The 27,133-nt window shown below is 40.6% G+C and overlaps 1 protein-coding gene across 1 annotated transcript in view; it reads right to left on the bottom strand.

Annotated features, from left to right (window-relative positions):
* Positions 1–27,133, bottom strand: part of ncoa2 (nuclear receptor coactivator 2) — an 87,393-nt gene that overhangs the window by 40,997 nt on the left and 19,263 nt on the right. The window contains 3 exon segments of the mRNA XM_034132426.1: positions 6,358–6,530; positions 8,262–8,369; positions 23,426–23,510. Coding sequence (XP_033988317.1) covers positions 6,358–6,530; positions 8,262–8,350 — 262 coding nt within the window. The 5' untranslated portion in view covers positions 8,351–8,369; positions 23,426–23,510.

The raw sequence follows: 27,133 nt of genomic DNA, 5'->3' as shown, positions 1-27,133 counted from the left end.
ATATATTTAGTCACGTTTTTTATGTTTACTCGTCAACGATTTTATGTGAGCGTGTACCTGCACTGTCCCTGTGTGTGTGTGTGTGTGTGTGTGTGTGTGTGTGTGTGTGTGTGTACCTGCACTGTCCCTGTGTGTGTGTGCGCGTGTGTGTGTGTACCTGCACTGTCCCTGTGTGTGTGTGCGCGTGTGTGTGTGTACCTGCACTGTCCCTGTGTGTGTGTGAGCGTGTGAGAGTGTACCTGCACTGTCCGTGTGTGTGTGTGTGTGTGTGTGTGTGTGTGTGTGTGTGTGTGTGTGTGTATGTGTGTGTGTGTACCTGCACTATCCCTGTGTGTGTGTGTACCTGCACTGTCCCTGTGTGTGTGTGCGCGTGTGTGTGTGTACCTGCACTGTCCCTGTGTGTGTGTGCGCGTGTGTGTGTACCTGCACTGTCCCTGTGTGTGTGTGCGCGTGTGTGTGTACCTGCACTGTCCCTGTGTGTGTGTACCTGCACTGTCCCTGTGTGTGTGTGAGCGTGTGAGAGTGTACCTGCACTGTCCCTGTGTGTGTGTGTGTGTGTGTGTATGTGTGTGTGTGTACCTGCACTGTCCCTGTGTGTGTGTGAGCGTGTGAGAGTGTACCTGCACTGTCCCTGTGTGTGTGTGTGTGTGTGTGTGTGTGTATGTGTGTGTGTGTACCTGCACTGTCCCTGTGTGTGTGTGAGCGTGTGAGAGTGTACCTGCACTGTCCCTGTGTGTGTGTGTGTGTGTATGTGTGTGTGTGTACCTGCACTGTCCCTGTGTGTGTGTGCGCGTGTGTGTGTGTACCTGCACTGTCCCTGTGTGTGTGCGCGTGTGTGTGTGTACCTGCACTGTCCCTGTGTGTGTGTGCGCCTGTGTGTGTGTACCTGCACTGTCCCTGTGTGTGTGCGCGTGTGTGTGTGTACCTGCACTGTCCCTGTGCGCGCGTGTGCCTGCACTGTCCCTGTGTGTGTGCGTGTGTGTGCCTGCACTGTCCCTGTGTGTGTGTGTGTACCTGCACTGTCCCTGTGTGTGTGTGCGCGTGTGTGTGTGTACCTGCACTGTCCCTGTGCGCGTGTGTGCCTGCACTGTCCCTGTGTGTGTGCGTGTGTGTGCCTGCACTGTCCCTGTGTGTGTGTGTGTGTGTGTGTGTGTGCGTGTGTGCCTGCACTGTCCCTGTGTGTGTGTGTACCTGCACTGTCCCTGTGTGTGTGTGCGCGTGTACCTGCACTGTCCCTGTGTGTGTGTGTGTGTGTGTGTGTGTGTATGTGTGTATGTGTGTATGTGTGTATGTGTGTGTGTGTGTGTGTGTGTGTGTATGTGTGTGTGTGTGTGTGTGTGTATGTGTGTGTGTGTCTTAATAAGCACACAGCGAGCCTTATGCTGAGCGTAGGCTGCCCTACTTTTGGAGACGATGATGAGAGGCGGAATATGAGTTGGTGTTGCAGTGCAGGGGAGGGGAGGGGAGGGGAGGAGAGGAGGGGGGGGACACATTTAACTGTCGCACCATGCCAACACGAGGGCTGACCATATGGTGACAGAGCGCGGCGCTGGAAAGCAAACATCCTGTCCTTGCTTTGTTTTGTTTTGTGTTTTCTGGGTGTAGGGGTGTGTGCTCTCGCTCTCGCTCTCAGACACATCCATCTCCTTCACATTTAATGATGTTTGCAGCAGCAGGAGCCCAGCGGGGCCCAAACAGCGGCACCCGGCCCCGAGAAGGACCCATCAATCACAGTCAGAGTCCATAGAGGATTAACATCATATCTGTAGGAACTACCAGACAGTATATTTGGTCTTTCAGTAACTCACGATTCTGGGTCACGAAGCTATTCACAATCCTGGATTACATTAGTTTTATATTTATGTAAATATCATCTTCAACTGTGTTTTTATTTGTCAGACAGTTTTTTTTATATCTTCAGTCATCTGTATATTTTTCTTACTCTCTAATGCTGGTTTATTTCTATTTTGAGATGTTTCTATTTCAGAATTGTTTATTTCTACTCTTTTAATTTGTTACTCTGGGCAATGCCTTGTTTTGTTTAATGCTGCTGCTGGATAATAAAGTACATCTTATCTTAATATCAGGATCTACTGCAGTCCGCTGTGCACACACGAGGTTGTTTTAATATGTGATAGCGTTAATTCTAAATGTGTTAAAGGTTATATCAACTGATAGCAGCAATGTAAACACACAAGGGTAACACTGAGATAAAAAGGGAACATTTATGATGCTTAACGTGCAAATGTTTCCTCAATCCTCACTGAATACAAACCCTTCAATTCTACAAATGATACCCGTCACATAAATATAATTGTAGGCTTACGCTAGCTGCCCTTTTATTTCCCACAAATGTGCCAATTAAAAGAATAAATTATGCACGAAATAAGTGTATTTTGGGTTCTGAAATAAATCACAAAATGATGCTTAATTTGAGGTTTCAATATCTAACTTATTTTTCTATAAAAGCCTTTAAAAATAATTTTGGAAATAGTGAAATTGATTAAGATCTTACCGTAAAAGATAGCATTGTTTTACCTACCCCTATAATCTATAACACTTCAAAGTCAAAGTCAAAGTCAGCTTCATTGTCAAGAATTCTACATGTTGTACAGAAATCTCGAAATCTCGTTTCCCGCAGTCCTACAGTGTGACATATATACATCAAACAAAAAGGGCCTAGATAAACATGGTATACATTAAACAAAACAAAGGGCTAGATAACCGGGGCTATCTAGCTTGCTATACACCACATGTGTGTGCCTCTTAACGTACTGTAGTGCATCAACACATATTTAATGTCTGATGTGGCACCAGCGTGAGGTTCACAGTGTAGCTGTTAAACTGTATATAAAGATTTCATAACTCAACATATTGTCGATTAAAAACCAACAAACTGCAAACAAGCCAAGAGAGTGATCCGCTCACAGATACACTCTGATTTAATATGTGCAGAATCTACTATAGAGTATTCAGTAATGTCTCCATAAACAAGTATTTTGAACACTGGGGAAACAATAACGGACCATGAAAGGAACTAGAGATGTCCCGATCCGATGATTTTCAAAAGATCGGAATCGGGAGAAAACAATCGGGGATCGGGATAATTTTTTTGTATTTTATTTAATGTTACAAAACAAAAATGACCATGTTCACGTCTTAAAGTCATCCTGAGGGCTTGTTTTCATAGACCTGGTTGCTTATTTCTCTCAAATCTGGCAACAGAGTGGGCGCAGTGTCTAATAGTAGCAGTAAGCTAACGAGAGGCTACGTTCAGCCGGTGTAACGAGAGGCTACGTTCAGCCGGTGTAACGAGAGGCTACGTTCAGCCGGTGTAACGAGAGGCTACGTTCAGCCGGTGTAACGAGAGGCTACGTTCAGCCGGTGTAACGAGAGGCTACGTTCAGAGTCTTGGTGTACACGAGAGGCTACGTTCAGCCGGTGTAACGAGAGGCTACGTTCAGCCGGTGTAACGAGAGGCTACGTTCAGCCGGTGTAACGAGAGGCTACGTTCAGCCGGTGTAACGAGAGGCTACGTTCAGCTGGTGTAACGAGAGGCTACGTTCAGCTGGTGCCTCGGGAGTCGGGACAGAGAAAATGTCAGGAGTTTGGAAGTATTATAAAATTGAAAGCGAAGGCAGTGTAACAGCCAGATGCAATGTTTGCAAGGCGGAGGTTCCGCGTGGTGGAAAGAACAGAGCTACGTTCAACACGACCAATCTAATACAAACACCAACAACAACACGACGAGTACACAGCGGCCACTCAGGTAACGGCACTGAAACAACCGACACTTTCAGAGACTTTGAAAAGGAAAGAGAAACTGCCCCAGAACAGTGAAAAGGCCAAAAACATAACAGCCAAGATAGCTGAATTCATCGCGTTGGATGACCAGCCGTTATCTGTTACCTTTTTTTTCTCTTAATGCATTGCATAAAGATCGGATCGGGAAAAATCGGTATCGGCAGATTGTCAAAATCAAATGATCGGAATTGGATCGGGAGCAAAAAAAGGTGATCGGGACATCCCTAAAAAGGAACTAATGTTGGTTTTACATTATGTCAAATTGAGATTAAATATATTTAAATGATCTTTCAGTGCATCCCAAGTTGCAACTACAAATTACTGTCATTTTAAATACATTTTCTGGTTATTTTCTCAATTAATTGATTAAAATATCAGCTATTTTTTATCAAATGTCATTTTTTTTATTTTTTTTTTATAAAATCGTATTAGTTTCACCTCAATCTGTTTTTTTGTAGATAACTAAAATAAGGTGGAAGGTATGTAGTTTTTTATGTTTACTCGTCAATGATATTGCATGTTGATATCGCATCACAGTTAGTGTTTCATGACGTGAGCGCCGTCTGGTCAACAACTTGACTTTAAAAAAGGTTTGTTTGTTTACCTACAGATGTCATTTAATTTAAAAACATGAAGCCTTTACATATCTTGTTTTGTCCGTCCAAACAGATTCACTTTAATCATATATTTAAGAGGCTGAAAACGGCATTTTCCACATTAAGAATGAGCCTTTTTGCAATCAAGAGTTGACATCAATCAAGGGTTGCATCTCGGGCAAAAGGAACAATGCATGTCTGCAGAAACGCCTCAGCAGCTCGGATATAGAAAACGTGATATCTGAGGATGAAGCTGAGAAGCGAGCAGTCTCTCCTCGTTTCTCTCTCAGCGCTTACTGTACACACACGTCCTGCCTTCAGACGCAGGAGAGGAGTCACTGCAGCCTCGTGTTGAGAAACCACAGCGAAGAAGAGGAAGAAGAAGAGGGGGAGGACAGACGGGAGTTGTGTGTGATTTTTGCATCACATTGCTCACCATTACATAACAGAGTGTGAGTCACAGAAAACAAGATGACTCTGTGATTCATGAGCACCTCGAGACGGCCTGCAGTCCAGCGTGTTCACAAAGAAACACTCTGGATGTGAAGCCAAGGGAAACTACAAGGGACTGAGGTAAACTCAACATGAGGAGAGTAAAGTTGGAACAAGTGCACAGCCTGATCCCTTCTCCTGATGTCTGGAAACACACTCGGCCAACAACAAAACTGCTTCGTGCATTTCAGATGAAGTGACCGAGGGAACATTAATCAGCTGCTTTAGTCACAGCATCAATGAGTGTGTGGAGCAGAGCCCAAAGACATCGTCCTAATGCCTGCAAAGCTGAAGCTGCTGCCAACACGGTGACACCTGTGGCATGTGTGTTTTATAGGAGCATTTACAAACCTTATACTAGGAATCAAGGGTGTAACTTTGGTTTGAGAAGTGGGGGGGACACAAAACAGGGGGTCCTCCGCAATGAAACATTTTCTCGATTTAATTCCATTTCCTGCCTTTCTACAAATATATTAGGGACTATAGTGTTAACAAATCCAAGAGAAATGTGTAGTGTATATAATGAGTGTGCACACTTATCTAGTATCCTATCCATGTGAACCTGTTTTACGACAGGAGAGAGCTCTCCCTCTCCTTATTGTTGAAACAGCTTCTAATCTCCGTTAGCTCCGGGCTAGCACCAGATGCTAACAACAACCCACGTAACTCTCTCAGTCTCTCTCTCTGTCTCTGTCTCTCTATATATATATATTTGTGTCTCTCTCTCTCACTCTCTCAAAGTCCGACAGGAAAGAGCTCTCCCTCTCCTTATTGTTGAAACAGCTACTAATCTCCGTTAGCTCCGAGCTAGCACCAAATGCTAACAACAACCGTCTATCTCTCTCTGTGTCTATCTCTCTCTCACAAGATGCGCTCGTGCCACACACACACACAGACGCTCCTCCTTGACGATGACCGCTCGCGTAAAAATAATAATAATAAACACATTTAAAAAGTGGGGGGGACACAAATGGGATTTTGAAAAGTGGGGGGGACATGTCCCCCCTGTCCCCAGTGGAAATTACGCCCATGCTAGGAATACAATTAAGAATATTACTAGGAATTCACAGCAAAACAGAGTTGGGTCAGATTGTAGGAGTTAGGCTCGGCTTGGTATTTATGCAGAGAAGCATGAGAGGAAGGAAGCTTTTCACTGCTGGTCTTTGAGACATGTCGCCTTACATTTTGCACTTCAACAGATTGAAATATTAAGTCGTGCATCAGACTTTTTTCAGGGTAAAATTAACCGTAACATGTTGTCGTAACAGAAGTACAAGTCTGACTGTTGTACGCATAATAATGAAAGTTGTTGTCTTAAGTGAAACACAACTGCATTTCCACTTTCCATAAAAGATAACTCACAAACGGTTTGTGCATGCTCTCAATAACGATAATCAGGACCGGTGCGATAGAAACATCGGTGCATCTCAGGTAAGGTTTGAACACTGACACCGAGAGGTCGTACCTTGCTCCTTGATCTGCCTGATCTGCTTCACAGTCTCCTTCAGGATTGCACATTTGTCAGGCTTGACGTTGAAGTTGTCGATGTCGTTGAAGTTGGCGAAGATCAGCTCGGCGAGCTCTTCGATGTATTTGTTCTCGTGCTCGCGGTTTCGCTTCTCGTTGCTCCGCTTTGGACTGCAGAAGAGAAGGAGAAGAACAAGTTAAAGCGTGGATACATGCATGGATGGAAAGAGCGAAATCCGCAGCTGCCAAGTGACTGCTGCAAACCTGAAGAGGCAGACCGGGTCAATTGTTCTCCATATGAACAATTATTATCATTTTGGATTAATTTAATTTGCTGGTTATTTTCTCCATTAATTGATTAAAATATCAATCTTTTTTAACGTAGACCTGGCTTTTATCGTATTAGTTTAGTTTATTATATTCAGTCAAGTTTTGTCGTTACTTGTCAATGATATTGCGTGTTGATAACCTACCCTAAGGGAGTGCATGTACGTAGACACATTGTGCCTCTCCACCTCTGTTCCCTACTTCTTACCTACTACCCTTTTCCCTCAACCTATCCTAAGGGAGTGCATGTACGTAGACACGTTAGTTTAGCTGCTATAGGCTTAGACTGTCGGGGGACACCTTACTTCTTCCTTTTGTCTGTCTGTACCTGTATCTGTACTTTCTTTTTTGTGTCTATATCTACGCCGGGATCCTGAGTCGTGGCTGATCCTGTTGCTGTGGTCCTGAGTCCTGGATCCTCTATCCTGAGTCCTGGATCCTCTATCCTGAGTCCTGGACTTCGAGTCGTGGCTAAACCTGTCTCTGTGGTCCTGCCTGACTCTCATCATACTACTTCCCTGATGGCTCCCACAGGATTGTTTGACATCCTCGTGGATTCATCTTCTTATTATAGACACATGCATTTCCAAACATTTGGTCTACCTACGCTGTAAATGTATTATCTCTTTGATTTACACACGGCATCTATTGCACGTCTGTCCGTCCTGGGAGAGGGATCCCTCCTCTGTTGCTCTCCCTGAGGTTTCTCCCATGTTCCCCTTTAAACTGTAGGGTTTCTCTGGAAGTGTTTCCTTGTACGATGTGAGGGTCTAAGGACAGAGGGTCTAAGGACAGAGGGTCTAAGGACAGAGGGTCTAAGGACAGAGGGTCTAAGGACAGAGGGTCTAAGGACAGAGGGTGTCGTTTTCTCATACTGATATTCTGTGCAGTTGTATTGGTTGTAAAGTGTCTTTATTGTAAAGTATTTTTACTGTATGTACGGCACTTTGTCTCGACCACAAATCGTTTGAAAAATGTGCTATATAAATAAAACTTGATTTGATTTGATCGTCACAGTTCATGACGTAACTCAGTCTGGTCAACATCTTGACTCGTCATTAAAAAAAGGTTTGTTTGTAGTATTTAAATGAAATGTCTAGGTAAACAAACAGTAAGACTTGAAATATCTTGTTGTGTCAAGATATTAAGCAGCTGCCAAATGACTGCTGCCAACCTTAAGAGGGTCAATTATTCTCCATATGGCTTGAAATGCATCCCGAGGCCTCTGCATGGTGCCAACATGGAGCATCAATAAAGGAAACCCTCCTCCTTGAGTGCATGTCTACAGATAAATAATGCAGATTTATTGTTCAGTGCTCCGGGGTTAGAGCAGTCAGACATTCATGGGGACTACCCGGTTGTTACTGTACAGGATTTAAGATGTGGCTGGCCGGCTTTTACTCTAACCATCACCTTTGGTAAATGGGTAATTGATGGTTTTGCAACGGGTAATTTTGCAAAGCAGGGGTCACAGTCGCTGACCACACACACACTGGCCTCGGCTGCATGAAAACGACTGTTTCCATCATACTTGTATAGTTAAGAAATGTAGTAGAAATGCCTCAAAAGTCTTACCTGGGTCCTAGAAGTTCTGCAGGACATTCTTTGCGTTTCCGTGACTCTGCCCTGGCAGGGTCAGATGGGTTTTCACCGACTCCACTCATCCTCAATGCATATCAGCGTCTAGAGAAGGAAAAAACACAGACGGAAAATGTATGAAAACACGTGTGAATTCTAAAAAAAAGCTTCATATGTTCGTGCATGCATCGACGTACCGACTATAAACTCAGCTGGAAATACACAGAAGACGTTTTCTTGTAGGGCTGTGCAATTAATCGTATTTTAATCGCAATTACGATTTTGGCCTGCCACAATTACGAAAACAACATAATCGAAAAAAACAATTATTTTGCTTTGCTAGGTTGTGACCGTGCAACATATTTGATCTAATTTATTTGTATTTATCATATTTATATATGTTTAGTAGCTTGTGGAAGTGCGCTCCAAAATATTTGTTGATCTTGTTTATTGGTATTTATTATTTTGATATTATTTATTTAAATGTATCATTTATTTAATTTATTTTTGTATTGGTTTTCAGTTGAATTATACGCTCAGGGAAATCAACAGTTAAAAAGATACTGTTCAAATTATTATTTGTATTTAAAAGTTCAATAAATGGATGTTTTCAAAGTCGATGAATAATCGTATTTAATAATCGTGATATCAATTATTGACCAAAATAATCGTGATTATGATTTTTGCCATAATCGCACAGCCCTATTTTCTTGTGTAGCCTAAATGCAACACACACCACACACACACACACCAACACACACACCACACACACACACACACACACACACACACACACACACACACACACACACACACACACACACACACACACACACACACACACACACACACACACACACACACACACACACACACACACACACACACACACACACACACACACACACACACACACACACACACACACACACACACACACACACACACACACACACACACACACACACACACACACACACACACACACACACACACACACACACAAAAATGGAGCACAGAGAGAGATTCAATCACTTCTCTCTGATGGCGCCTCTCTCCCTGGAGACTCTGAAATGAGAACACGGCGCTTTGCCCACAGCACGGAGAGAAGAGACTGTTTCGTTACACGATACCAAGAGAAGCTCGCTCGCAGAGAGGCTTTACAATCACAACATGTGTTTACCGAGGAGGGTCACTCTGAGAGGAACCGTCACGTTGAAATCTCATTTCTGCCGAGCACGAGATCTCAGAGAGAAGGAAATCATGTTTGGTGCAATCCAGAGTGACAAGCTGCTCCTGCTGCTCTGAGATGTCATGCATCAGGTTATGATATGAACGCATGTTGTGTTCTCAATCTAGATTTATGTAGAGCTCTTTGGAGCAACTTGATTTTGGGAGACCTGCAGAGTTTTAGCATGCAAACGAGGGGTTCTTTTTTCACGCTTTCATTTCCGTTTTTTGGGTCAGTTGCAAATGGATTCTGGATTCAGAACATAAGGGGTTAATTTCTCATCTAGTTTTTATCATTTAAATGGTTGTATCCAATGAATGCAATCATCTAAACACAAAAAAGGGTAAGCCTAAGACAAAAGGGAACTTTAATTGATGCAAAAAATTGCACATATTTTCACTTTTTACTCAATTAGAGAAACTATTCTCTCAAATATGGCACTTTAAAAAAATTAAATGCACATAAAAAACATGGAAAATGTTGTATTTGTGAGATTTCTTTTACTATGTGAGTAGGATATTTGTCCAACATCAGAAATATCGATCTAGTTTTGGAGAAAAAATAAGATTTGTGTATTTAAAAAGATAAAAACTGTTTTCCATTTACTTCCCTCTGCTCCTCCTCCCACCCTGCGAGTCAGGCTGAACTCCAAGCCACTTAATGAAAGACAAATCAATTATTGATCAAAGTAATGCCTTATTAATTACCACCATCATCTGCACAGCAATCTGATGGCGGCTAATGGACTTGGATTTCAATATGGAGCGATTTATCTGCTGCATACGAGATGTGAACACAAAACAAATGGTGATATTTAAATAAATAAAGCATGGAAACGACTTCCTCTTTCTGCAGCCATTAGCTGTGAGAGGGAACGTGGAGAAAGAACTTTCCCCGGCACCATGCACAAGGTTGCAGACATGCTGTGTTGTGATCTCAGACAGACACCATGGAAACGGCTGTGAAAACTCAGCGTTACATAAGGAGGGAACCGTGTGTAGCAGCGTAGCTTAGCCGCATGCTAAGCTAAGGAGGAGCTGCTGGTGACCAGGCACACTTGAGCTCCTTCCTGGTCTACAGTGACCTACTTTCAGCTCTTAAGAGGACTGAGTGTTTAAATAAACCGAGAGAGAGAATCTACTTATTTATATAAAAAGTCCAACCCTTTCCTCTGACAGTGAAGGTATGAAGTAGCAGAAAATACCTAGAAACCAGCACATATCTTAAGCACTACCATGTTATCACCTTATGGAAAAAACTAATAATGCAATCACAATTCATGAGTTCATTAAGTTTTGTTTATCTGATCTGTAAATGTAGTGTAGGGAAAAGTGCAACTATTTCCTCTCACAGTAAGTTTAAAGAAGCAGAACATACTCAAGTAATGTCCAGTTACCTAAACTAAATAGTACGTATCTTGACCACTCCTGCTAATAAAATGATGCATGACATATCTCTTACATCCATTCACATTTGATCCTCTTGTGCAAAAACCAAAATACGCAGCAGGTCATTACTGCATTAAGAATACATCTTTAAAATTTGAATGTACAAATAAGACTGCTAAACACCTGAGCTATGTAAAGTGCCTCGATAAACAGTCATCCGTTTGTCATCTTGTAATCTACTTATTTATATAAATAGTTATCACCACAATAAACCGTATTTAATGTCGTCTTAAAGTACATTATTTAATTTATTATTCTGTTCTTGTACATATCATATTCTACTTAAGCAATAGCTCACGACAGGCCGTGGTATATGCTCATTATATCACAGCTAAGGGGCGTAGGTCGGCCCGACGCGAAGAGGTTACCAAGTGTGGCAATATGAAAGAAAAATACACACTCTAATTTCAATAGTTTTTATTAGTAAATAATGATGTTCAAAGTAAAATAGTCCCTCCGTTGCCTTCTGCACGAAACATAGTGCGAGGTGGTTGCTATGCAACAACACTAACAGCTAGCGAACATATTAGACAGAGAGCGTTGATCCATTATTTGGCTATTTATTTACATTAAAGGTGGGGTAGGTAATTTTTGAGAAACCGGCTCGAGATCGCTAGAATTTGAAAATACACAACCGGAGAAAATCTGCCACTTCCTCACAGAGCCCCTCCTCCAACACACACGAACGCGCACATGACCAATGAGGGCACGAGATAAGTTTGTGCACAGATGGAAGGCTGACAGGCAGGTAGGCCATCCAGTTATTTTAGCAGGGCCGGCTCAGATGATTGGTCGTGCTTTTTACAGTATTACGGCTTCCACAGATGATATTTTATTATGGATTTTTTGTCAAAGCACTTCAGATATTCATTGCTATCGGGATGTTAAGAGCATTCCATGGAATATAACAAGTGTATCTCGAGCCGGTTTCTCAAACTTACCTACCCTACCTTTAATGTGTATGCTGCCGTTTATTGTGCAGCCACTGAAAACCTGTCCAGCATCAGTAGCATGGCTTACGTGGTTACTTGTATAGGCTGAGGTTGTTCTAGGCTGTTGCTTGGCGTGGCGAGAATATTGCTCCACTTTCTCCGGTCCCCGAGATTCGGCTTCCAGTAGCTCTGGAGAGAGCTTTCGCACCTGTGGCCACTAACGGTCATCATTTCTCTGCTTTGTTTCAAGACCCGCATCAGAAAGCTTTTGAATGGTGATACTTTTCCAGTTGGTCTACCTGCTCTTCACGTAGCTCTACATGTCGTCGTTTAGGTGCTTTCTGGAGATAGGCACTCCTCAATCCACTCCTCCATAGTAAGACCACCCCGGAGGTCGAAGTTAACCTTAAATGTTTCCATCTTAAGCTTTGTTAGTTAGTTAGTTAGTTTCGTAACGGACGAAATGTAAATATATTTATAAAACGGACAAGTCAAATCAGGCAATCTGATTGGTCGATAGCGTTTTTGCGGACCTTTTTGATTACAGATTTGAAAACATCATTGCTTGCTTTAAAAGTAGCACAATTCATTATGTCAAACCTTGGGAAGTATCTAGATATCCCTGCCCTAATGCCAAAGGAACTGCACACTGAATATGTTTTGCCGTTTGATGTCTATGTCTGGACCTTTGCGTAAAAAGGAGGGTTTCTGCCCATACTTGCCAACCCTCCCGATTTTCGCAGGAGACTCCCGATTTCATTGCCCTCTCCCGGTTTCCTCCCGGGGTCATATTTCTTCCGCATTTCTCCCAATTTCTGACAAAATCAGATTTAGTCACGACTGTTTCCACTCGGACTTTAATACAGCTACACAATTGTTTGGTTTCCATGGTAGCGCGTCTCTTTAGTAGCGCGCGCAACTGAAATTCTGAGAGGGTGTTCAGCATGGTGAGGAAGATAGTCCCAGAAAACAGAACAAGAATCCACAACTCTCCCCTCTGCTCACTCCTTTCCTGTAAAACACAGGTCCAGCCCACACACATGCTCCGTCAAGGATGGTGCTACAGGCCGCAACTACAATAAGCATGTTAATGTTGATGTTGACAGCTCCGGCGGCGATCCACTAGAACCCCCCCACGGTGGTTTTGAAATGCTCCCGATTTCTGAGGTCTCAAGGTTGGCAAGTATGAATTCTGCCCCGTTACTTCTCCGCTGTTTTCTTGTCCCAGTTTGAAAAGCAAACAGCATGCGGTTTGCTTTTCAGCCCAACTGTATACAGTTAAATCGACCGGACTTCTTTCTGCAGATGTGAGCGTCCTTTAACAACGGTCAATAAGTCCTTGCTGCACATTATCCCTTACATGTTTCCATCTTAAGCTTCGTTAGTTAGTTAGTTTCGTAACGGACGTAATGTAACAGTTGTTGCTTTTCTCAGACGCGGAGGGATACTGACTTGTTGTGAAAAGTAACTACAATTCTACCCGTGGTATACGCTCATTATATCACGGCTAAGAACCAATCAGATTGCTTGATTTGACTTGTCCGTTTTATAATTACTGTGACTTCTTGCAGTACTTTCTATTTTGTATTTTATTATATATGTTGCATCGTTGGAAGAGCTCAGGTCAGAAGAAGGTCTACACTGTAGATTATGAGCAAATGACAAAACCTTTGAATCTTTGAAAATGAAGTCGGGTAGGAGACTCTGAAGGGTGAAATACATCCTCCTGTTGACATGAGTGCTATTAGCAAAATGTCATGTTCAACTAGTATAAAAAGCCAGTGCAAAGAGGTGAGTTGTTGCTATTAGGATTAGCTCAGTGTCCTTGCTTCCTGCTCTTTTGAACGTCTCCATCCTGCAGCCCAAAGCAGAGGTTATGTGCTTTTATTAATGACAACAGAAACAGGCCATTAAAACTCTCGTAGCTAAGTGGCTCCCTGCGCTGTGATTGGTCGAGCCCGGGCTCTCCGGCACAAGTTACCATGGGGACTCCGGAGCTGATTGGATGTGTGTGTCCCGCTGGGAGCGATGTGATTGGTTGCTTTCGTCTCCTTGACACGGCAGTAACGGTGGGTCAGTGTACGGAGAGACAAAAAGAAAAAAGGGGAGAGACGCAAAGACACGGGCACGCCTCAATGACAGAAACACAGACGAAGGGGGTGTGTGTGTATCTGTATGTGTCTATATCTGTGTGTGCGCTCAGTCTATTGAACTTTTTAAATCTCAGCTAAAAACTCACCTCTTTAAACTGGCTTTTAATACTAGTAACATTTTTACATTTAAATGTGTTTTTATATGTTTCTAGTTATAGTGGTGTGTGTGTGTGTGTGTGTGTGTGTGTGTGTGTGTGTGTGTGTAATAATACATCTTCCATGTAATATCTCAAATATAATAATAAACAACAGCTAGCCATTTATTTTGTGTTTGGATAAAGATCAATAAAATGTGTTCTCCTCACCTCGGACACGAAACTGAGTGAGTGAGTGAGTGAGTGAGTGAGTGAGTGTGTGTGTGTGTATGTGTATGTGTGTGTGTGCATCCTGTAGTTCTGGATCTTTAAAACAGTGTTAGCCCATACTGTACGCAGCTAATTATCAACAAATGCATCAACAACAGTCGGATGAAATGGCATGAAACACGACTGATGATATTTGACTAAGGAGACGATGTGCACAGGATTCAATCAAATGCAGCAAATCAAATCATTGTGGGTCTATCTGATGCATTCATTGTGGGTCTATCTGATGCATTCATTGTGGGTCTATCTGATGCATTCATTGTGGGTCTATCTGATGCATTCATTGTGCATGTCAGCTACAGAATGCATTGCTCTCTTAATATTCTACCGCTAACCTAAATGATTGTTAAGTTCCTTCCATGGTTCCTCATTCATTTATTCCCTGCTGCTGCTGCACTTGTTGAACTAATCAAAATGATCTGCAGAGCGTATTATCAACAGGCCGAAATGAAATGAAATGAAATCAGGAAGATGGACAGCAAAAGAACGAAGGGAAAATCAGCAAACAGTACGCAGGGATGGCAAGAGGACAGAAGGCAACAGGCCCTACACCATTTAGCTATTCAAAGTTTGCATTATGCAACAAATAATGGAAAGAAATATTAAAAATACATAGATTTTGTGTCTTAGAAATGCATATAGCCTAAGAAAAAGGCAGCTTTCTCTTAACACCCTATTGCAAACTGAAAATAATGTGCATTTCTTATCAAAATATAAGGATATTCGGTCGTTCTTCGCTGCACCGTATCCATATTATAGTTATATTACATTGGGTTGTAAATAATGTTTTCAACGGTAGCATGTTGCTTGGATGTTTTTGTGGGTAAGAACGTCATCTTATTCCACATTTTGTGCACATATTTTCCTTAAAACACATCATCTGTTGCCGTTTTAATGTTCTAATGAAATGTATTGAGGTAAATAAATAGAAAGTCACACCACATGCTGTGCAGGCTGATCAGAACGGAGACGTTGAAGACGCAGAAACAGAAACCTTCACCTTTAAAGCTCTGAATGACGGTATGGCTCTGAGTCCACGGTGACGCCTACCAATCTACTTCAGTCCGACGCGTGGATATCAATTATTCACCCGCACTTCTGCCACTTAACGATTGAGAAAGAAGAGCACGGCGACTGATTTCTCCTCGCTGCTCAGAGTCATTTAAAGGAGACGAGGAGAGACTCAAAGCCGAGTGCTAAAGTGAATTATAGAGGACATTACAAACTGTGGTTCAAAACGGAAGAAAATATAAAGTACAGTGTCCCATTGTATTGTATTGACTGCAAACTACACATTATTATAAATAAGAAAAGAAGGGATACACTATAATGTCCTTATAGAATAAAAACCCAACATCATTCAGATTCATTTTGGTCCGTTAGAGTTACATCAAATATACATTTGTCTTGAACCTGGAACATTTGTTTATGGACAATAAATACATCTGAATAATGTTGTGTATTTATATATATGTTATTGGATCGCTAACTAGAAGCTTCATCTCAAGCTAACTGTGGTAACATTTATATATAAATCCATGCATGCACAAGTCTTGAAAGTGGATTAAAGAGGATAACATTTTGGTTTAGTTAAAAAAGGAAGGAAATGTCAACTTAAGTGCACTATTTCCTCACAAACTATACCGGATTACAATCTATTTGAAAGAACAGAAGGTGTTGCACAACCTCAAAGCTTTAAAGACACAACAATCGTTAACTATCATGCATTCAGGGAAAAGTGTAAATTCCTACGTGCATGAGCGACATGCACTGGTTCACCTGCAGTGTGTTCAGATATCATTGACTCAGTAATGTAGGGTAAGGGGGGGGGGGGGTAAGGGGGCTAAGGGGGGGGGGTGAGTAACCTCATTATGAGCAGGACTGATTGGCATATTCTGGAGGGCATTTAACAAATCTGCACTTCATCAAGCTGTCGGCCCGTTTAGTTCATTAGTGATGAGAGTTCACACACACACACTGCACGGGAGAAACCGTATGGTACACACACTGCACGGGAGAAACCCACACACACTGCACGGGACACACACACGACTATCAGTCACCGACCGAAACACACACACACACACACACACACACACACACACACACACACACACACACACACACACACACACACACACACACACACACACACACACACACACACACACACACACACACACACACACACACACACACACACACACACACACACACACACACACACACACACACCACACACACACACACACACACCACACACACACACACACACACACACACACACACACACACACACACACACACACACACACACACACACACACACACACACACACACACACACACACACACACACACACACACACACACACACACACACACACACACACACACACACACACACACACACACACACACACACACACACACACACACACACACACACACACACACACACACACACACAGTTAAGAAAAGAGGGGGCTTCAACGGTGCACTCTTGTTAAAAGGGGGGTTGTATTTTTATAGCAAAGCACCAATGATTAGTCGATTCACAGAAATGTTTTTGCTAATATTCTTACATTTTGGGGATTTTATAGTTAATAGATTCATCTTTTAGGTAATTTTCCATTAAGAAATGCCAGAAAATGTTTCCAGCCTCTCAGATCTGCAAATTCTCCCAGTATTTTTATAATATAGCACCAATGATTAGTGGATTCACAGAAAGAGAAATGGGAATATTCTTAGATTTTGGGATTTTATAGTTAATAGATTCATCTTGTAGGTAATTTTTCATTAAAAGAAGCCAGAAAATGCCGTTTCCAGCTAATTTTCTATTTTTTAAAATCACATTTAAGTAAATAAGGATGGACATTTTTCACTTTTTCTGACAAAACTCGTTAAAAGCAATTAGCAGATGAATCAAAGATGAAAAAAAATGATAATTGCATCCTTAGGGCAACGAGAAAAAGTGTCAAATCCTACAAAATGTGGGAATATTTGAGAAACACCCTGTGACGTTTCTTTGGTAAAAACCTGTATTTCTGTCTGGGGTCGGGAGGTTTAGCGGTTAGCTTGCTTTGCTAACTCCCCCTCACTTCAGTGTAGTAAACACCTCTTCCCACCTCTCTCACGCTCACACACACACACGTAATAACACGGCAGCCATAATTGTATATTTGTGTTTCTGAGGTCAGCACTTCTTCTCGCTCTATTACAGGTTTCCATCTCTGACTCAGTAAATGAAGGGTGACGTTATTAAACCGCAGCCTGCCTCAGCAACACAACAAATATGCTTTTACAATATCTCTAAATGTTTATTAGCAGCTCAACACTAAACAGATACCGTCCATATAACTTATAGGACTTTTATTCACACTTTTTACATTTCATTTATTATGCCATTTCTTGCACACTTAATGTCAATGATATCCTACTTTTTAAATGTTATTAGCTGTTATTCGGCCCTTCATAGTATTTGTATCTTTGACAGGTGAATGACTTTGACAGCAGGAAGGTGGAGGTTCTCTCTTTTGTCTCCAGGAGTTTCTGCAGACTGCTCGGCTCCGGCTCTGTTCTCAGAGTCTGCCCGGCGACACCGAAGAAAACTGAGACGCACACCTCTGATCTCCTGAAGAGCACCTTGCAAAGTCAATTGATCTTTACCAAGTTCTACTCGTGTCTTTATCAGGGCGTGTTGTTCTCTTATTTCCTAGTCAAATAAATCATGTTATGTTTTCTTTTACCATCCTATACGTTTTACTACATACTGATATACACCTGAACATCAGCAGGAGAGGACTCTTTAAAGTAGAGACACTACATACTGATATACACCTGAACATCAGCAGGAGAGGACTCTTTAAAGTAGAGAAACTACATACTGATATACACCTGAACATCAGCAGGAGAGGACTCTTTAAAGTAGAGACACTACATACTGATATACACCTGAACATCAGCAGGAGAGGACTCTTTAAAGTAGAGGCACTACATACTGATATACACCTGAACATCAGCAGGAGAGGACTCTTTAAAGTAGAGACACTACATACTGATATACACCTGAACATCAGCAGGAGAGAACTCTTTAAAGTAGAGACACTACATACTGATATACACCTGAACATCAGCAGGAGAGGACTCTTTAAAGTAGAGGCACTACATACTGATATACACCTGAACATCAGCAGGAGAGGACTCTTTAAAGTAGAGACACTACATACTGATATACACCTGAACATCAGCAGGAGAGGACTCTTTAAAGTAGAGACACTACATACTGATATACACCTGAACATCAGCAGGAGAGGACTCTTTAAAGTAGAGACACTACATACTGATATACACCTGATCATCAGCAGGAGAGGACTCTTTAAAGTAGAGACACTACATACTGATATACACCTGAACATCAGCAGGAGAGGACTCTTTAAAGTAGAGACACTACATACTGATATACACCTGATCATCAGCAGGAGAGGACTCTTTAAAGTAGAGACACTACATACTGATATACACCTGAACATCAGCAGGAGAGAACTCTTTAAAGTAGAGACACTACAAACTGATATACACCTGAACATCAGCAGGAGAGGACTCTTTAAAGTAGAGACACTACATACTGATATACACCTGAACATCAGCAGGAGAGGACTCTTTAAAGTAGAGACACTACATACTGATATACACCTGAACATCAGCAGGAGAGGACTCTTTAAAGTAGAGACACTACATACTGATATACACCTGAACATCAGCAGGAGAGGACTCTTTAAAGTAGAGACACTACATACTGATATACACCTGAACATCAGCAGGAGAGGACTCTTTAAAGTAGAGACACTACATACTGATATACACCTGAACATCAGCAGGAGATGACTCTTTAAAGTAGAGACACTACATGCTGGTATACACCTGAACATCAGCAGGAGAGGACTCTTTAAAGTAGAGACACTACATGCTGGTATACACCTGAACATCAGCAGGAGAGGACTCTTTAAAGTAGAGACACTACATACTGGTATACACCTGAACATCAGCAGGAGAGGACTCTTTAAAGTAGAGACACTACATACTGATATACACCTGAACATCAGCAGGAGAGGACTCTTTAAAGTAGAGACACTACATACTGATATACACCTGAACATCAGCAGGAGAGGACTCTTTAAAGTAGAAAAGTCTGACTCCCTGTTTAATAATCACATTTAACTGCTATTATTAGACAGCTTTTCTAAAGTAAAAACAGCTGCCATAACCACACAGATTGTTTAGAGGGGGGTCTTTAAAAACACTGAATCACTAATTCCAGTCATACTATGATTGAGGGGGAAACGGATGCAGTGGGGGGGGGGGGGGTAAAATGAGTGTGTGTGATTGTTGAGAATGTGCCAGTGTTCCTGTAATCATGTGGGTTCACAGGCTCTGATTATAAAGACACGCCCAGAGAGTTTGAAGTAATGAGCGATCACACTTTATCTCACTGGTGTCCTCACTTTGCTGGGAGAGCAAGAGAACATCAAATTCTGCACCATGGGACGTTATCAATGTACTTTTTTATTGTTATTATCCCAAAAAGTTCTGATTAATTTAGTTAATTAAATGTGGTAATTATACCGTGTAAGAATACTCAATAACAGGTAAAGGATTGGCACGTCATAAGCTTTGTGCTTAAGTATCTGGCTTTATAGTAGAGTAATATAAGTTAAGAGTAATGATGTGTTTTTGGGTCTAAAATCCTGAATTTAGAAAGTATTAGAAGCTGTCAAATAAAAAGAGTTGGTAGAAAATATGATATTTCCTTTTGAATTGTAGTAGAGTTGAAGTAGAAGGTGGCAAAGAAAGGAAATACTCATGTACAAATACCTCAACTGTAAATACAGTACTTGAGCAAATGTACATGGGTGGGTACCTTAAACCAGATGTTCTCACAGTGGGGGGTCTCGAGTGCTAAAGAAATTAAATGAATCTGGCGGTGAACTTCAAAGAGAGCGACGCTGCGTTCAAGAGACTTCTCTGTAACCGTACGTCACATTATATAAGAGCATATAACCCCCTCGGTTCATTATATAAGTGCATGAAGTTCACTCGGTTCCCTCCATCACTCAAATAACCTCGCCTCTCATAGTGCTGGGTATCGTCTAGATTCATCATTTGGTCTATGAAGTGTGAGAACATATTAAAAAGTCCTTGTTTTGGGGTGTTTTCAGTCCAAAACCCCAAAAATAAGTACTTGTGTTTTAAAAGCAATACTGCCGGAGGCTTCACTGCAGTTAGTTACAACTGAGTGCTGTTGTGGGAAATGGAATAGGTGCCACATATTTTTGATAATTAAAATTTTAGTAAGAGGTCATTTTTCGTGCAAAACTGGCTGAAAAATACTTCTTTGGAGCCTCTTAAATATGGAGATGTTCTACTTATTGTTTTATATCATATCAGACTGAAGGCTGCAAGTTACTAATACTCTCAACGTCCATTTATCTAAACGGTTTGTCCAAAAGAAATGCAAGAAATTTGTTTTAAAAAATAAAAATGTCTATCCTGGTTTCTCAAAGTCCAAGTCTTAAATGTCTAGTTTTTTTATTTGCAAAACCAAAAGCACATTACTTAAATATGATAATTAAAGTATAAGGGAGCAACTCTCTATTTTTGAAAATAGCTATTTCTGGCATTAAAAACGACTTAAATAATTTGTAAATTATCAAAAGTAATTATTACATTATTATTTTGTATTTTTCTGCACTGTCCCTTTTGCTGTAACGATGTAAATATCCCAGCTGTGGGGCGGATATATGATTTCATTATTAAAGGATAAAAGCGTCAGCTAAATGCAATGTAATTATTCGTTATTCTTCTTAGCATTCAACTTATCAATTAGTCGATTGATCCTAGTCTAGATTTCTGAGTCACCTAGAAGACATTTATAATGTCATGTAGTTACTCAGCGCACAAAGCAAATGCACTTTGTCCCAAGGAAACCCAGAGCGCGTTTTACTTCACAGAAAAGAAAGAGAGATGTGCACCTGAAGCTGCTCCGCACGCACGCGCGCACGCACGCGCGCGCGCACGCACGCACGCACGCACGCACGCACGCACGCACGCACGCACGCACGCACACGATGGGGAGGGGAGGATTCTGAGGATAATCGGAGCAGGAAAGGAGTAAGAATTGATTATCTGGTATAAATAATCACCTCTGCACGTCAACGTAGTCGACGACTGATGTCCGAATCACCTCATATCCATTTGTGAGCTTTAGTTTGTTTTATATTACGTGTGGACTTGATGTCAAACACCTTGTTGTGCAGCGGAAACTCATCCTAATGATTGTTGGGCTGCAGGAAGTGAAGAAAATAAGCAATTGTGATTACTGACGGTTTTATAAAAAAGATGATTGTTCTTTAATATTTTTATTGAAAGATAATGCATTAGGAAATTGAACTTTAAGTACTCATTGCATAAAGTTATTAAAAGTAAAGTAACATATTTGAATCAGCAAATCATCACATTTGAGAAGCTTGAAATGTGTGTTAAACCACAGAAAGATTATTAAATCAATTTAACATAACTTTATCGTTACATTTATGAAGATTTTTATACGTTTTTTGTCTAAAAACCTTAATTTATGAAGTATTTAAAGCTGTAACTAGAAGTACTGAAGTTAAACGTAGAATATCTCTCTTTGAATTGAAGAATAAAGTGGTCAAGAAAGAAAATACTTGAGTACAAATACATCAAACTGTACTTAAATACAGTAATTAGGATAAGGTATTCACATTATCATTGAAAAAGTCATTTTAATAGATTATTTTCAAAGAGGATCTGTATAAATAAAACATATTCTATTAAGTTTGTAGCAAACAATATGTAGGGTAGGTCTTCCCTGCAGCTCCACAAAACTTCATTTAGATATTTACACATATTTTACCTTTACTAAATATTGTGCTTAGTGCAATTTGAATATTGCACAAGACCATCTTGCAATTTTAATAATATGTTTGATTAATTGTGCAGCCCTACTTTCAATACATGATGCCGATTGCCTGGAGTTGCAATATTAAAGGGACTAGAAGCAAATAAATAAACCTTCTTGACCACTAATTGGTACATCAATTAACTCTAATACAGCAGGATACATCCTAAATGAAACTAGAGTCCTTTTTTAACTCCAGTTATAACACAACAAACCTGTGGTTCTGACTCCTCTGCAGCCCGGTGCTGTAAGAGCTTCTGGCAGCGCAGCAATCCTCAAAAGACAAACATTAGCCAACACCAGCTGAACCAAAACTCACAAGCTTTCTTTTAAACATGATGGATGAACACTGCAGACCAACGGGAGGCTGCAAAACACCCGAATTCGAGGAATACAACTTTTTTGAAAAGAAGTGAGAGGAAACGGGAAAGAGAGGTTTAGTTTCTGACTAATGTGGAGAAACGCCTGGAGGTTTTATATCTCCATCAAGAGATCAAGATTCAGAGACAGTTTCTTCCCGCGGGCAGTGAGACTGTTAAAGAATTGAACTGTTGAAACAACATCAAACATTCATCTGCTACTCAGTAGTATGTATCTAATACCTAATATATATATATCATTCCAATAACTTGTATATAGACTTGTACTGCACTATTCCACATCATCACTTTATTTTATTTTATAACTATTATTCTTTTTGTATTGCTCTTGCTCTTATTGTTATTATGTTGCATTGTTGGAGAAGCCTGTGACATAAGATTTTCAACTACATAATTACTCTGTAGCTATGTCAGATTGACAATAAAGAACCTTGAACCTTGAAGAAGTCAGCTTTAAGAAGAAAAGCAGCCGTGAACGAATACGAGCATTAACAGGAAGCCTTTATTATGCATTAAAGAACCTGCAGACCAAAGCACAGCAGGAGGCCACATGTGGGAATCTGGAGTGTATTTCAGAACAGATGGTTGCACAATTGGTCAGTGTGTGTGTGTGTTTGTGTGTTTAACATATTGCACAGTGCGGTTGCGTAAAAAAAGTTGTGGCTTCTCACCTTGGTTTCAGTCCAGAGAGTCCCTCAGGCCATTTCTGCAAGACGGAGCTGCTCGGAAACCTCTAAGCATCCTCCAGACCCCCTGCTGAGAGAGAAACGGAGAAATTAGGATTTACATATACAGTGAATCAGCACAACATGTAGTGTCTCTACTTTAAAGAGTCCTCTCCTGCTGATGTTCAGGTGTATATCAGTATGTAGTGTCTCTACTTTAAAGAGTCCTCTCCTGCTGATGTTCAGGTGTATATCAGTGTGTAGTGTCTCTACTTTAAAGAGTCCTCTCCTGTTGATGTTCAGGTGTGTATCAGTATGTAGTGTCTCTACTTTAAAGAGTCCTCTCCTGCTGACGTTCAGGTGTATATCAGTATGTAGTGTCTCTACTTTAAAGAGTCCTCTCCTGCTGATGTTCAGGTGTATATCAGTATGTAGTGTCTCTACTTTAAAGAGTTCTCTCCTGCTGATGTTCAGGTGTATATCAGTATGTAGTGTCTCTACTTTAAAGAGTCCTCTCCTGCTGATGTTCAGGTGTATATCAGTTTGTAGTGTCTCTACTTTAAAGAGTCCTCTCCTGCTGATGTTCAGGTGTATATCAGTATGTAGTGTCTCTACTTTAAAGAGTTCTCTCCTGCTGATGTTCAGGTGTATATCAGTATGTAGTGTCTCTACTTTAAAGAGTCCTCTCCTGCTGATGTTCAGGTGTATATCAGTTTGTAGTGTCTCTACTTTAAAGAGTCCTCTCCTGCTGATGTTCAGGTGTATATCAGTATGTAGTGTCTCTACTTTAAAGAGTCCTCTCCTGCTGATGTTCAGGTGTATATCAGTATGTAGTGTCTCTACTTTAAAGAGTCCTCTCCTGCTGATGTTCAGGTGTATATCAGTATGTAGTGTCTCTACTTTAAAGAGTCCTCTCCTGCAGAATAGGGCCCCTTTAATGATGCCTAACAGTTTGAACGAAGTTATCTGAAGCTCACGTTGAGGGTCTGTCCGTCTCTTCAGGGATTTTAAAACCCATTACATGGTGGAACACACAGCACCCAATTAATTAGACAGGAGAAAAGTTTCAATTTAAATTGTATTCCCATACGGATAATTAGAAAATGCAAGTCAAGAAAAGAAAAAGAAAAGACTCTGCGAGGCTATTCGGCCACGCTGGGGAAAAAAGACTCAAATAAAAAGGACTCGTATCTGCTAAAGTGGCTAAACACTGCTAGTGATTGACAGGAATAATACACACTAAGTCACAGTTATCCACACTCTCCTCTGCGTTTGTGCACCTCCATTTTTAAGTAGACTTGCAGCCCATCGTACGTTAAATGAAATCCTGAGATGCAGAAAGCATCACTGTCCATGTGTGTGTCAAACATTAAAACGTGCGCTTCATCACTTTCTCACATTTCATTTCGCTGTAACGCTCTAAAATACGTGCAGTCAACCCGGGAAGTTCAGTGTCAAGAGTGAGTCTGTTTGGACGAGCATCAACACCGGAGGCGTTCGAGTCTCTGGTGTCGCCCAATGAAAGCAGAGCCAGAGCTCCTCTTGGTGATTCCCTCCCAAAATATCTGCCAAGTCGAGCCGGCGGAGGAATGCACTCACGTGAAGTCTGACAGAGCGAAGATGCATTACAGCAGAGAGGAACCGTGCACATGAGATAACGTGCACTTAAACTGCTAGAATCTGCACGGTTTAACACGCAAATTATCCCACAAAATGCACCTTAAGATGAGTGCAATCTTAAAAATGTCTTTCTTCATGTGCTGACGTTACTCCAGAGTGAAGATGCATTTCAAGGAGAGAGGAAACGTGCACTCAAACAGCTGACATCTGTGGCCGTATTGTATATAGACTCTTATTGCACTAACTTGCACTATTTGATCTGTTTTATTGTGTTGCACTGTGCACTAGGGCTGTGCAATTAATCGTATTTTAAATCGCGATTACGATTTTGGCCTGCCACAATTACGAAAACAACATAATCGGAAAAAACGATTATTTTGATTTGCTAGGTTGTGACAGTGCAACATATTTGGTCTAATTTATTTGTATTTATCATATTTATATATGTTTAGTAGCTTGTGGAAGTGCGCTCCAAAATATTTGTTGATCTTGTTTATTGGTATTTATTATTTTTGATATTATTTATTTAAATGTATAATTTATTTTATTTATTTTTGTATTGGTTTTTCAGTTGAATTATACGTTCAGGGTAATCAACAGTTAAAAAGATACTGTTCAAATTATTATTTGTATTTGTTTTAAATAATGTTCAATAAATGGATGTTTTCAAAGTCAATGAATAATCGTATTTAATAATCGTGATATCAATTATTGACCCAAATAATCGTGATTATGATTTTTGCCATAATCGCACAGCCCTACTGTGCATTGCCTGTGACCTCAGATTTCCATCGACATAACTACAATAAAAGCGTTGAATCTTGAATATGCACGGTTCAAACACGGCAACATATCCCACAAATTGCACCTTTCTTGGGACTTCTATCAAAATGTCTTCCAGCTCTTTTCCCTTTCCTCTCAGTTCTCTTCGTCTGGAGGAATTTCCTCTGAGCGTTAATGCCGTCACATGCTCAGCCCCAGGCTCCTGATCTGTGCACAGAGTGACAGAATAAGTGTGAAAACATGGAGCTAAATTAACAGCAATCATGTTTTAAGATGCCAAACTTGATAAAAAAAACTTGCCAAGTGATTATTTTTGACAATAACATGTCTTTATTTATCTAATTGCTTAAAAGATCCACTTAGCAAGAGAGGGATTTCCTCTCAGAAAAATCAATCAGCGGCTCAACATGAAGAGATTAATCACACATGGTTATCATGAGCAGAAAACTAGTGTTTAACAAGCAACACTGAGGGAGGCTTCAGAACGCTAGCATGCACGCATCGATCGCTGAACTGACTGCTGCAGAGGGCGATGCAATAGTCACCAAGTATTTTGATAATTATGCGTTGTTGAAAGTCATTTTCATGCAAGAAAATGGCAGAAAAAAGGTGTTTGGCATCCTTTGAAATGCGAGAATGTCTTATTTTGTCCGATATTCATTTAAACTACACGGCTGCAGCTAACGGTTATTTTCCAATACCGATTAACTTACTTATTAGTTTCTAATATCATTGATTTTGGTGGAAAGATTTGCCTGGAAACGGTATATGTTCATCCCAGTTTCTCAAAGACCAAGGAGATGTCTTTAAATGCCACTTTAATGTGATATAAAACAGAGAGAAAAGCAGCAAATATCAACATTTGAGAAGCTAAAAAAGGTATTATCTGGCGTTTTTTGCATGAAAAATTACTTAAACAATTAATCAAACCAAAATATGATTAACTATTCATTTTAAAACATTTAAATACACACATGGAACAGTAAGAAGTAAGAAGTAATAAATAATACGCCTTTACCTATAATATCTAAATATATATCACTTTCGGTTATTTTTAATTCCAATTAATCTGCTTATTTAGTGTCTAATGTTCATCCCAGTTTCTCAAACTTTAAATAACACTTTAATGTGATAGAAAAAGCAGCAACTCTCCATATTTGAGAAGCTAAAAAACTGTATTTTCTGGCGTTTTTCACGTGAGAAATTACTTAAATAACCTAAATATGATTCAATATGAATACAAAAAATTAACAAAGTAATAAATAATAAGCCTTCACCGATTATATCTAAATATATACATTTTCGGTTATT

The sequence above is a fragment of the Trematomus bernacchii genome, unplaced genomic scaffold, assembly GCF_902827165.1.
Source record: "Trematomus bernacchii unplaced genomic scaffold, fTreBer1.1, whole genome shotgun sequence".
NCBI classification, from domain to species: Eukaryota; Metazoa; Chordata; class Actinopteri; order Perciformes; family Nototheniidae; genus Trematomus; species Trematomus bernacchii.
This window is presented reverse-complemented; position numbering and strand designations above follow the sequence as displayed.